Source organism: Puntigrus tetrazona, chromosome 3 (assembly GCF_018831695.1).
Source record: "Puntigrus tetrazona isolate hp1 chromosome 3, ASM1883169v1, whole genome shotgun sequence".
In the NCBI taxonomy this organism is placed as follows: Eukaryota; Metazoa; Chordata; class Actinopteri; order Cypriniformes; family Cyprinidae; genus Puntigrus; species Puntigrus tetrazona.
Window position 1 is genome coordinate 70,001 of NC_056701.1, and position 12,500 is coordinate 82,500.

General features: G+C 41.3%; 1 protein-coding gene and 1 long non-coding RNA gene across 2 annotated transcripts in view; one reads left to right on the forward strand and one right to left on the reverse strand.

Annotated features, from left to right (window-relative positions):
- Positions 1 to 3,721: 3,721 nt before the first annotated feature.
- Positions 3,722 to 5,642, forward strand: LOC122331567 (gastrula zinc finger protein XlCGF8.2DB-like). Its single transcript, XM_043229099.1, has 2 exons — positions 3,722 to 3,884; positions 4,870 to 5,642. Exons 1-2 carry the CDS (start codon positions 3,779 to 3,781, stop codon positions 5,640 to 5,642), a joined length of 879 nt encoding a protein of 292 aa, XP_043085034.1. The 5' UTR covers positions 3,722 to 3,778.
- Positions 5,643 to 8,989: 3,347 nt separating this feature from the next.
- The window catches only part of LOC122330677, a 19,053-nt gene continuing 15,542 nt past the window's right edge, over positions 8,990 to 12,500 (reverse strand). The window contains exons 2-3 of the long non-coding RNA XR_006248051.1: positions 9,356 to 9,468; positions 8,990 to 9,109 (exon numbers count right to left, since the gene is read on the reverse strand). This is a non-coding gene — a long non-coding RNA (uncharacterized LOC122330677). The remainder of the gene's footprint in view (positions 9,110 to 9,355; positions 9,469 to 12,500) is intronic.

A 12,500-nucleotide genomic window follows, 5' to 3' on the forward strand; every position in this document is an offset into this window, starting at 1 on the left:
TAATAATCAGGTTCAATCTGTTGTCAGATGTTTTCAGAGGTTCATCTGGCAGCGTGAGGATCATGATTCGGGAAACAGGTGAGTGATTCTTGTGGATGAACAACAAAAGATGGCTTTGATTCCCACAGAATGATAGAATGAATCAAATCAATTCTTTGAATGCATTGGGAATCGTTCTGATAAAAGAATAAAAATAGAGTGATTCACTTGAACACTGAAGAGGTGAATCAGGTGGATGGTGTTTTAGCCTTCACACACATCTGATGAGAAGGAATCTTCTCCTGCTGAAACTGAATCTGTTTCTCTCAGGGATCCTGAAGCTGCTGTCAAAGTGAAGCTCAGATCTGATGCTCCTGATTCACTGAATCTGAACAGTTAAACGACTCCTTGTCCAGAGGATGATGAGGATGATTGGTGTTAATCGACTCAAACTCAGGGCTTAACGTTACTGTAATCTTTGACACGATGATGATGATGATGAATGGAGTTGTTTGTTCATTGAGCTTCTCGACACATTTATTCTCAGTCATGAGCATCATGAGATGGCAAACACACAAAGATCAATTCAACCAGACTGACCAGTGAACAAACACCTTTCCTTTGTTCATCATGTACACATTTATTCATTCTTTATCATTTAGTTATCCTTAGTTATTTAGTTATCATTTATCACTGTTTTTATTATTTTTTGCTCTTGCAGTGCTCTCATATTACAACATTAATTCTCTAAACTCATTTCTATGCTGTAGGCTGACTCACATGTACATGTTATTACTATACCACCCTGCAGGGTGTTTCATTTTAATAAATAAACACGTTACTTGTTTTGACCAACTTCATGCACTTCGATTGTTTATTTGAGGCCCACAACCTTTCATGTCCATGTAAAGAATCCGGTGGTCTATCCCGTCTATCTCACATAAACACCATTCAGAGTCATTCAGCACAGACACAGCCTTCGTTCACCTTTTTCAGTCAAAGTCTCCTCATCCTCGTTTAAAACCGCCAAGACATCCATTCTCTCCTGTTTTTGTTGCAACATTAATGTTGGGGAGAAGCTTCACAATTTAATTTTTAATCTGTTTAACCTTCATAGAACCACTTTTAACAGGTGGCTTGGTTTGGTTTTATCTCAGACTCTTCGGGGGACGAAAAACATCGCTCCTATAGGCTGGATATTGAACATTTTCAGAATGCCTTTAAGAGAGTTGTGAAGCACACGTTCTTTTGTTTTTATTTGAAGTCTGCAGCTGCTCGCTTACTCAGTCTCGCGACCATTTCATACATAAGGCGTGGCAAATTCACGCCACTGTTGCACACAGTCATTTTGAAATATCAAGAAAACGTAATCGTCCTTCACTGAGGTGGCATTTCCGTCCTGAGACAGAGTTCTGTCGCCTAGAAAGTGTGCGCGAGGACTGCTGTCTGTCAGCACTTCAGTTCATCGCGATCTCACGGCGTGTGTTGATCAATCTCTTATTAACATCGTGCACACGTCTGATGACAGTGTCTTATAATGAGAGGATCGTTTCTCGGTTTTAAACTGAACTACATCTCATAGAGCGTCTGTGTTTGTTTTAGGCTCAGGAGCTTGCAGGGTTGCCATGTCCTCACGTAAGCGCCTTTAGACATGTTGTTTGGTCTTCTCTTACAAAGCTAGACACGTTAAGTGGTTTTTAGATGTGTTTGTTGTTTTTAGGTGTTATAAAATGCAGAACATTTTGGTTTTACTGATGCTTTTACTGGCAAGACTTTTTAAGTTTATTGCTGCTGTGGCTTTTCTCCTTCACCTAAGGATTACAACGCAGTCGACTTTTGCCGTTTCCTATTTTTCTGTCTCTTTCAGAGAAATCCGAGATCGGTTTCCAGTCTCTGGATTCGTCTGATGGGCAGAAACACTTCCGGGGAGATAAAGAAGCACGAATCTGAAGTTTGAGGCAGTATCACGGGTTTCTGTGATCGATCGTCTGGGATCCAGCTCTGAATAAAGAGCAGCTGGTCTCTCTGTGTCTTAAACATCTGCCTCTATATCCATCAGGAGTTTGTGGAAAGATGTTTGTTCAGAGTGTCATGATATGCTGATCTCGATGCCTCTGTCAGTGCCGCTGAAATCAGGGGTCTTGGGAAGGCAGTCATATCAACTACACATTCAAGTTTCCCTGAAAAGCAGAAGAAAAGTGGTGTTCTTTGCAGGCCACTTGCAGCGGTGTGTCATATCTGCTGTCTCTGAGGTTTTGTGAAACCACAGCTAGTGTCATCCTCTGAACGCTTTCTATATGAATGTGCCAACAGAAAGATTTAATAATATGTACTTTCATTTACAATACTCAGATCTAACTGGTATTAAATAAGTGTTATGTGCTCTATGAAATACATACAGCTGAAGTATATTTGCAGAAGATAAGTAGACGTTATTAAACGAAGTTCATTGTTTACTGTGCAAACAGCATCTACTCAATATTTCATGCAGTAAAAATTGCTTTTTCTTGGGCTCTTGTATAACGCAGTCATGTATGAAAGTAATTGCTTTAACATCTGGAATTCTGTCGTACTGTTTTTTAACGCTATTAGAAAACCGTTTTCATTGACATGCGTTTAATTTGTAAATCAAATGCATTACTATTTACATAAGCTTGAACATAAAACGCCTCGTGTGTAGTAACAGCAAAATACTCCATTGCAAGAGAGATAAACTATTAATAATATGTGATCAATCTGAGGCAATGCGGTAACTCACCGTGTCTGTTATTCTTGATGTTTGAACTGTTCAGTGTGGTTTTTCTCACTCTATGTGTTTCACTTCTCACTCTAAGGCCATGGCTTTCCTGTTCTTGCAATATGACTTCATGACTAATCTTTAAACATACAGAAGATGAGAATCTGAACATGATTTGTGATCATGACCTATTCGGAAATTACTATATATGACACTAAATTAAATAGTCTAAGTTTTAATATTTGGTACATAAAATGCATGGTGAGTTAATTTTATTTTAATATAGTTTTTACAATTTTCTATAAATTCAGTATAGTTTTATTAATTTCATTCATATTTTTTGTTTGGTTTTTATTTTGTGAAGACATTTTTATTAAGTTTTATATAGTTTATTAAATCAGTAAAGTATTGAAATATAGGTCTCACGGCCAAATGAAGCAGTCAGACCTTTGTTAATTTGTACCTTTTCGATGTGTGGAAATATGCCTTATTAATTTTTTTTTTTTTTTATCTATCCATAACCACCACATCGTAACTGTGCAACTGTCTTGATCACTATTTCTGTACAATCGCACATAAATCATAACTGGGACTCTTTTTTTTCTTTCATTTAAGAAAAGTTATAAGCGTGTCTGTGATTTAGCCAATGCACATTTGATCCAAAGCCTGCTAGACTGATCACAAGACGCAGGCCAAAAGTTTTGCCCGTTATTTTGCCCGCAGAGACATATTACTGTGAGAACGTATAAGTAAAATTCTCGTCTGCATCCAGTCCAGCGGGTGGCGCTAAACTCACATGTTTGTTCTCAGCTTTCAACCTCAGAAGAAGAAGATTAGTTTCACCGCGCTCTCTGGTGTTTCGTCGTGGTTCTGGTTTAGTACAAACGAGTAGAAAAGCCGTTTCTGTAAACGGAGAAATGGTTTCTGCATCAGGTGTATAAATGCCTGTAATAATATTCTCATTCACTACGTTTTGAAGCAAGCAGGAATATCTGGAGTATCATCTGAACTGAGATCTTCTGCTTTGAAGATGATGTTTGTTAAAGAGGAGAGTGAGAGAACATGATTGAACCAGAAACATGGAGAATAAAACAAGAAGAACCAGAAACACTGAAGATAAAACACGAGGAAGCAGAAACCTGGAGAACAAAACAGGAGGAACAAGGAGGTTGGTGTTTATTCTTCACTTATCTTTAATGACATCCACAGATCCTTTATGCAAAAATAAGACTTTTAACTATCATCAAAATCCTTATTTCAATCCAGTAGCTTCTAGGAAATGTGAGTAAGTAGACTTTATTTTTGCTTTTTGGAATCATAAAACTGATGAACTTAAAGTGAGTTTTATGGTTGTAGAAGCCACATTTTAAGTCGCTATAGGACTGTAGTTATCTTAAGTCATGTAGAAAGTCTCATTTTACATTTTACATTTTTTTACAAGTACATTTTACTGTGTTTTCTGCAGCAGCTGTAAGAAATGTGTGACTCTGGAAATACAAATATATTTGTAGCAGTAGCCAAAAATACACTATATGGGCCAAAATAATAAATGTATCTTTTATGTCAAAAATCATTAGGATATTGTAGTAAATGTTATGTTGCAAAAATATATTTTGTACATGTCCTGTTGTAAATACACCAAGCTTATTTCTTAGTAGTGCTCAGTGTCAAGAACTTCATCTGACCAACTTTAAAGATTATTTTCTCAGTCCTCCTAATAAACCACACATCAGTGGAAAGCTTATTTATTCAGCTTTCAGATCATAATTTACAATGACCTTTATGACTGCTTTTGTGCTCCAGGGTGTCATATACCTTAATCTCTTTATAAATAACACGTTATTTAAATTACCGAAAGCAATCGTAGAACAAACCCTGATGAAACTCAAAACGAGATGCTGTCCGAAATCACATTGTCTCGAAGCACTTAATTTGAGCTCCATAAAGAATACCACTGTATGAAAATCACTTACACACTTCAATGTAACCTGTTATTTTAGGAGAATTAAATATTCTCACCGTTGTATCTGTACAGGTGGCCATCTTGCTAACAATATCTCATTTTGACATCTTGCGTGTTTCTGTGTGATTATGCCTCTTTTGCAGCCCAAAGACACGCTATTACTTTTTTTAATGAATCTTTGTTAAAATAGGAACACTTTTGATGAAAGTGAAAGAGGAGAGACCAGATCTGAATGAAGTGCAGGAGAAACCTGAAGACACTGGAGAAACATCAGAGAGCTGCAGCATTCAGAAAGCAGACGTCAAAAGGCCTTTCAGCTGCTCTCAGTGCGGAAAGAGTTTTAGACAGAGAGCAAGCGTTAAGAATCACATGTTAATTCACGCCGGAATAAAACCTTTCAGCTGCTCTCAGTGTGGAAACACCTTCACGTGTAAAGCAAACCTTGAGAAGCACATGTTAATTCACGCCGGGATAAAGCCTTTCAGCTGCTCGGAGTGTGGGAAGGGTTTCACAAGTAAAGATACCTTAAGACTCACATGTCCATTCATAGGCGGAATAAAGCCTTTTATTTGCTCTCAGTGCGGGAAGGGTTTCATATCGAAAGGAATCCTGAGGGATCACGTGTTAATTCATACTGGGATAAAACCCTTCAGCTGCTCCGAATGTGGAAAGAGTTTTACACACAAATCAAGCCTTAAGAATCACATGTTCATTCATACTGGGAAAAGGCCTTTCTCCTGCTCTCAGTGCGGAAAGGGTTTCAGAGATAAAGCAAACCTTAAGGACCACATGTTCATTCATTCTGGGATAAAACCTTTCAGCTGCTCTGAGTGCGGAAAGACTTTCACTCAGAAAGGACAACTTAAGATTCATCTTGTAACTCACTCCTCGGAAAAGTCTTTCAGCTGCTCTCAGTGCGGGAAGAGCTTTAAATATAAATCAAACCTTCAGAGGCTGCGTTGATTCATACTGTAATAAAGCCTTTTAGCTGCTCTCAGTGTGGGAAAGAGCTTTAGAGAGAAAGCAGGCCTTAAAGACCACATGTTAATTCATGCTGGGTGAAAGACTTTCACTCGCTCTCAGTTTGGAAAGACTTTTACACAGAAGCGCGCGGAAGGTTCATCTGATAACTCACTCTTCAAAAAGCGAATAAAAACATATCACGATCAATCATGGAGGATATAACTACAAGGAGCTATTTTGTACCTGTTGTACAAAGTACAAAAATATGATGAAATACCTACGATGAGCGTCTTTGGGTTCAGAAGATAATCCTGTAGTAATGTGTTATTTACATTTCACTAAACCCTACTCTATATACACTGTCATTATTACCATCTTTGTAGCTGCATTAATAAAATGCCGCCATCTCTACAATGGTTTTTAATTGTTTTTCTATGCACGAGATGGTAATGCTTTTGAGCAGTTCAACGGACGTGTCAATAAGCTCTTCACTGATTGGCTTGCGAGTTTCCCACTCAAGTTGAACTTGTACGAGAAAGGCGTGATAACAGGCGGGTATTTGATTTTTTTATTTTTTTGTTTTTTTTTTTACCCAAGTCAGACCTACAGTTGTAAAAATGCCTGTCAAGTTCAGACTTTTGTTGAAAAGCAAATGCAGCGAAGTTGAATTCTTTAATTTTATTTTACTCATATAAAGTACCATGATTTAATTATACTCAAAGTATGAAACAAGTGTAAAGATGCACTCAAGTACTTTAAGGAAGACTGGTCCTGGAACAGGTTTTTGCTGCAGACTCACGTAAAGTCCCTGTGGAAAAGAGAACAAGAGCTACATGAGAATAGTCCTTTACTTTGAATGTCCTCCACTATGAAGTGATTTTATGGACTACAAGGTGTCTACAAACTTGGTGTAGAGGACTACTTTCGTTCAAGTTCAGCTCCAACCCTAATTAAACACACCTGAATCAACTAATCAAGTTCTTACTAGGCAAACTAGAAACATCCATCCAGGTCACTGGTGACCCCAAATATGATTTGATGCCTGAAATAAATTTTAACGTTTAATTTTCCATAATCGTGACCCACAGAAATGCATCTTGGCGGCAAGGATTTGGAAATCTTTAAAGTCTCACATTGACACAGGTCAAGTGAAAGACTGGATTTTAGGCGGATTACAAGTTATTTCAAAACATTTCATCTTAAATGTATAATATTTCTCTCATATAGGCTTCACTGTAGTACTCACGTTTATCATCTCTTCAGTGAGCAGGACAAACTACATACAGAATACCAAAAATGACTGGGACTGTCATATACATATTATAATGACTATGATTATAATAACAGTATTATAATAAAACGCTGTGAATTTTGTGTTTAGCTTCCATGTTTCTGGATGTTTTCCATGCATTCTGCACATTTTGTTAGAGTCTAATCTCTAAATGTCACATCATTAATTTCATATTAAGAAATTATTTGACCACAAAAAGCAACAATGCTCCATTCAAACTTTTTTTTTTTTTGTATACAAATATAAATGGAATATAATTCAATTTAATTCACATGTGTTTTATATTAGTTTCTTATTCCAGCTGCTGAGGATAGCTAAAATTAAGCGATGTGTCTCCTGCAGAGATCCTTGGGTGAATAACAGCCAGAACTCAATCTTTACATTTACAGATGTGACATAATGATATAGTGACCTACCATTACCACTCAAATAAAAAAGCTTCCTAAGCAATCCGCTGTGAATCGAGCTAAAAGCGATTTTTGGATCATATTTAACCAAAAGACTGCAGCTTCAAAACCTGCTATGAAATACTTCAGTGTACGGTCATCTCTACAGGCAAGTTGGAGCTAAACTCTTCCAGGACAGTGGCCCTTCAGGACCAGGTTTGAACAGGACCTGGCTTTTGATTCTGTCAATGAAGATCTTTTTTGTGCATTAACAGTTAATATTTGCATCTGTCTAACCTCTTTGTCCCAGCTCCAGTTCTTTCTCTTGCGAAGACACGGATCTTGTCGGACACTCTTGAAAGTCCTGCAGGATGTCCTGGAACCCTAATCTTTAGTGCATCTCTGACCTGATTGTACAGTTGCTCATCTTGTGGTCTTGGGTGTTCCTGCAGCCAGCGATCACGGGCCATTGGGTCCACATAAACCTCGTGGTTCACCATTTGAGTGGCAATGAAGTGCACCCGCTGGCGCTTTTTCCAGATTTCATATCTCTCATTTTGGCTCTCAGATGTCTCAGCCTTGAGGTATCTCACAAGTGCATCTCAGAAGCTCCTTCACAAACTCTCCATATAAATCAGCATTGTAATCCACGTGAGTACCTCATTTGAGCTACAGAAACAAAAACACCAAAAAATGAGATATAATAAGGAACTGTATTGTACAGCTGTAACTAATGTCAAATCATTTTTAAAGAAAAGGGGAACTCCGGCTGTTTATGTTCAAAATTAACAGAAAATGCACTAATACAATGAGTCAGACATAATAATAATATTTAGGTCTTTTATAACTTGCATCTTTTGAACTTTTATATAGCTAAAGAATGGACAAAACATCTCAGTTCTCAAACCTATAAAAAGTCCCTGATACTAGGATGTCCTTTGGTTGATTGGATCTCAAGTAGATTAGAGACACATTCTCATTAAGACATGTAGTTTTAATCTGTGTCTTGTTCTCTTTAAAGGGGGGTCTGTGGGTGGTTCCATTTTCTTTCATAAAAAGATGAGATGGACTTGATGCACCCGCATATTATGTCAGATTAGCAAATATAAAATCAAGGCCTGCTAAACATTTTGGGTTCATGCTAGAAGTCAGGACTGTAAAATGTTGTGCAATAAACTGTGGCCATTACTAAACCTTCAACAAGTTATTCATGTCAGACTGTTCCTATAGAGCTTTTTTCCACATGCGGAAGTTTAGTTTATCTATATTGAAAAGAGAATCTATACTAAAAAGAGAAGCTCCAGGCTATTGTTGATATGTTTAAGGAGAGATGGGGTTAAGCTATTGATGGATCCTGAATACTGGTTTCCCCTCCTTTCGAGGATGAAAAAAGACACAAAGAAGCTTTTTCATTATATTACAGACAAGCATTCACAATGACAATCACAATGAGTACAACTCCTATGTACACACACACACACACACTGACCTGAAGTGGGCCACCATTGTTTCAATTGCAGTTTGTTGAGTATTTCTGAGAGGGATCACAAGGTCCTGCATCAGGTTGTCCAGCTGTTCATCATAGCCCCCCACATCTCTCAGCAGCTCCTGCAAACGCTGCGCAGTGGAACCCAGGAGCCGTTGTTAAAAGACATGCTGGCCTCGGGCGCTCTTTTTAGAAGGATGCAGTACACGTTTAGAACCAATGTCAGCTAACGCATTCTGGGCCTTTTCTCTGAGACGCTCCTCTGAATCGTTCACAGAACAAGTCTGAATACTTCTATTCTGTCCTGTGAGAACACAGAAGTGACGTGCACACATTTACACAACCGTTTATTAAATACTGATTCTGTATTAATGCGTGGATGGAAGAAATCTGCATATAGTGTTTCATAGATGAATAAAACAATTGTATTCATAGATTGTGGAATATGAGAATTGGGAAGTAGTAACTTTAGTTCAGAGCACACACAATCATTGTATTAGTGTTCCTCACTCTTGGTGTATGTGTGTAAAATGTGTGTATTGTATCTCACCCTTAGGGGAGGTGATGATTACAAGCCCCCCCAAAAAGGCCACAATCAGCACAGCCACCTTTACCGTCAGTACCATCGTGGTCTCAAGATTTGTTTCTGGTCAGCAAGAGTGTCTGTGTCAAGAAGCATATTATGTGTCACACTCTTCAAGCCACACAGATGACTCAGGCTCAAGCAAAACTGAAGTTCATTAACAGAAGGATAGGAGTTCCGTCACTGCCGCCAAACGTATCAATACATGAATTTCAGAACTGGTACACCAAGAGTTCACCAAAAGCAAGAGTTCCTTCTTTGGGGAGAATTTATGATAGGAGATTTCTTAAGCAGTAGGCAGGCAGGCAGTGACAGAGGTGACCAGGAGGAAAAGGCAACCCTGAGGATCAGCAAATTCAAGGGCCGATATGCTATGGGGTGACGGGCGGCTGCAGTGGCTCTAGGATTATACCTGGTGATTGCGAGCGGAACCAGTGTGGAGGACTGCCAGGTGGAGGGCTGAGCAGGACAGTATGTTACTCAAATGGCTCAGTAAATGTATTACTGTGGAAATTTAATGACATGTGGAAATCTAGTAAGCACTGACCACCTTTGTCAAGGGAAAGACATGGTCTCAAGAGGGAACCTTGTCATGGAGAATAAGGTTGCATAGGATCCCAGTGGAGAATCAGGCCATATGGAGCACCCAGCCCAGTACAGGATAACTGATCCAGTGCGACGCAGACACTGAGCCCGTACTGGGACTGCCGCAGCCACACACCTCTCTTAGGGCGGGAGTTTAACTGCTTGCGCCCAACACTTCTGCAGGCTGAAAGCACTACTCCAATCATGTACCCGGGCCCTCCTGCGTTAAAGAATACCAGTTCGGTGAACAGACTCAACTCTGGCTGCATAGCCTGTCCAGAGAGGAGCTTCTAGCCTGAATACAGGGTTCACTGGCAGCCTGTAGAATCAACGCAAGCCTGCAGCCGGCCCTGGCCCAGGAGCCAACATGGGGAAAATCAGGTCCGGCTAGCCAATATGAGCCGAGTCTAATCTCCAGACAGAGAAAAGATCCTTCTGAATTCCAAAAGCCCCAATCAATTGAGGTGCTCATGAGCACCAGGTCCCTGTGCTTCCATAATCTCCCACATGACTGGAGTCAGATTGGCTCAGCCGTTGAGATAATTGAGGAGTCTGATGCCTACTTCCCAAAGGAGGTGCAAGAGTGCTCTGCAAATCTTGACAAAAGACTCCACTTTGATACAGGGAGTCTGAAGGAGGACTTTGTAATGCCATGCCTGACCTTCCCTAACAACCAAAGAAACGTCTGTGTGAGGAAGTGATGGAGATATGAAAATATGCGTCTCTGTGTAAGTATTTCTGAATGGAAGCTGTGCAGGGCCTGATCTAGAACTAGCAGGATCTAGGATTGGTCAAAGGCCACAGTCTTTCTTAGGTGGCAATGAAGTAGGGCTGTAAACTCCTGCCTTCATTCCCGCTGAGGATCACTGATTGCATCTCTTTACAGGAGGAGCAGCAATCTCTCAAAAGACAGGAGCGTCGGGCTGCCACAGACGTTTCTTTAAACACTGAATCCTGAGGATGCTGTGACTGGATTACAGCTGAGCCAATTGGTCCAGATATGCTTGAGAGGATCAGCAAAGCTGACTAATACATCCTAACTCTTCGCGAGTGGCAATTATCTGGATCTATCAGCTGGTTTAAGGTGCAGCGGGAATAGTTGATTGGAGCAGTCTGCTCGGGGCTGGAAACTTCAAGTAGACTCACCGCCCACTGTCTAACTGGAGATACACAGCTGAGGCACCCCTTAACTGTTGCCTCTGCCACTGGCAAAGGGGGTGCTGGGGGCAGAAAGCTCAGATCTCTGCACTCTGCTGGCACCATGGACCCGGGACGCCTGGAGGGGGATGAGGAAATTGCTCTCTTTTCTGGAGAGAGTGTCAGATACCAGACCTTGGTGGAAATACAGGAAAATGAAACAAAGGCTTTCTCTACCCGCCATCCTCCGGGGGAAAGAAGCAGCCATGTCTACCATTTCTAAAGAGCACCAAGCTCACCTTCTCCGGGCCATCCATCCTAGGGTCTCTTTGTCATCTTCTCTGAGGACTTGCAGACTACCTGAGGCTGGGAAAAGGGTGCCCCTCATGCAAGCAGGATTTAGATGAAATCGCAGCAGAGCGTGTGGCAGCTGGAGGATCAACACCGGGTACGGCGCCGAATCGCCCGTCTGCCACCGCCAAAAACTGCAGTCCTCAGTGTCAATAGTCAGCCTGAGAGATGAGAGCATCCAAAGAAGAGAATCTTGGTTGCAATGTGTATCTTGGCCAGATTTTGAGCTGTTAGCCAGCTCTGACTGGACAAAGCGGGACATCGTCAGAGGCCGCGCTGTGACTTCGCCAGATAAAAGTCGGCCGCTGTGTACAGTACCCGCGCATCGCATCAGAGCTGGCGCTTTTACCTCGCAGCAGCTTCCTTTCAATTTTGCCTGGGTGAACTGCAGGGATTGCCATGACATGCAGTGGGCAGAGGTAGCTGCCTGCAGGCACTGTAGGCTTTAGGAGCAACGCCTGTGGTCCTGCAACGCTTTAGGGATGGGAGTCTGGACTATTTCATTATGTGGCGGCGCTTTGCTGTGCCAAATGGTGAAGATGGAGGAGGGAAGATTTGAAGGGTTTTGGCCAAAAAGGAGTCATCTACAAATTTTTCAACTCTTATCTACCCCAGGAAGCAAGGCACTGGAGCGGGCCACATTTACTACCATGAGGTATGCCCCAGAAACCAACTATCCAATCTCAGGGCTCAGGGCTGGAGCGACGATAGCTCCAGCCCGGGACACTGGCGGCTCCGGCCAAGCATGGCTTGCACCCGGATCTGACTCAAGGCTGCGCCCTCCTCATCATCCTCCCCTCGCCGCACCCAGCAGCCTGTCCCCATGCAGAGGTTGACATCTGAAGTCCTCCTCCTGCAAGCACCAACCCATATGGAAGGGACTCATTGCTTAGACAAATCCCTCCTCCTCCTCCTGCATCACTCGCAGCCGGACGGAAGTTAAGCCACCTGGTGGAGGGAATGAGGTCTGCAGGGCTGGCACCCGCGGAGCAGCACTCCCGTAGTCTTCTGATCCCCAATGTGTCAGCCGATCCTGTTA

Excerpts from the sequence above, each read along its gene's own strand:
- LOC122331567 (XM_043229099.1), top strand. The coding sequence starts at position 3,779 with ATGATTGAACCAGAAACATGGAGAATAAAACAAGAAGAACCAGAAACA. Across the intron at positions 3,885-4,869 it reads AAAACAGGAGGAACAAGGAG|GAACACTTTTGATGAAAGTG; the intron begins GTTGGTGTTTAT and ends TTGTTAAAATAG.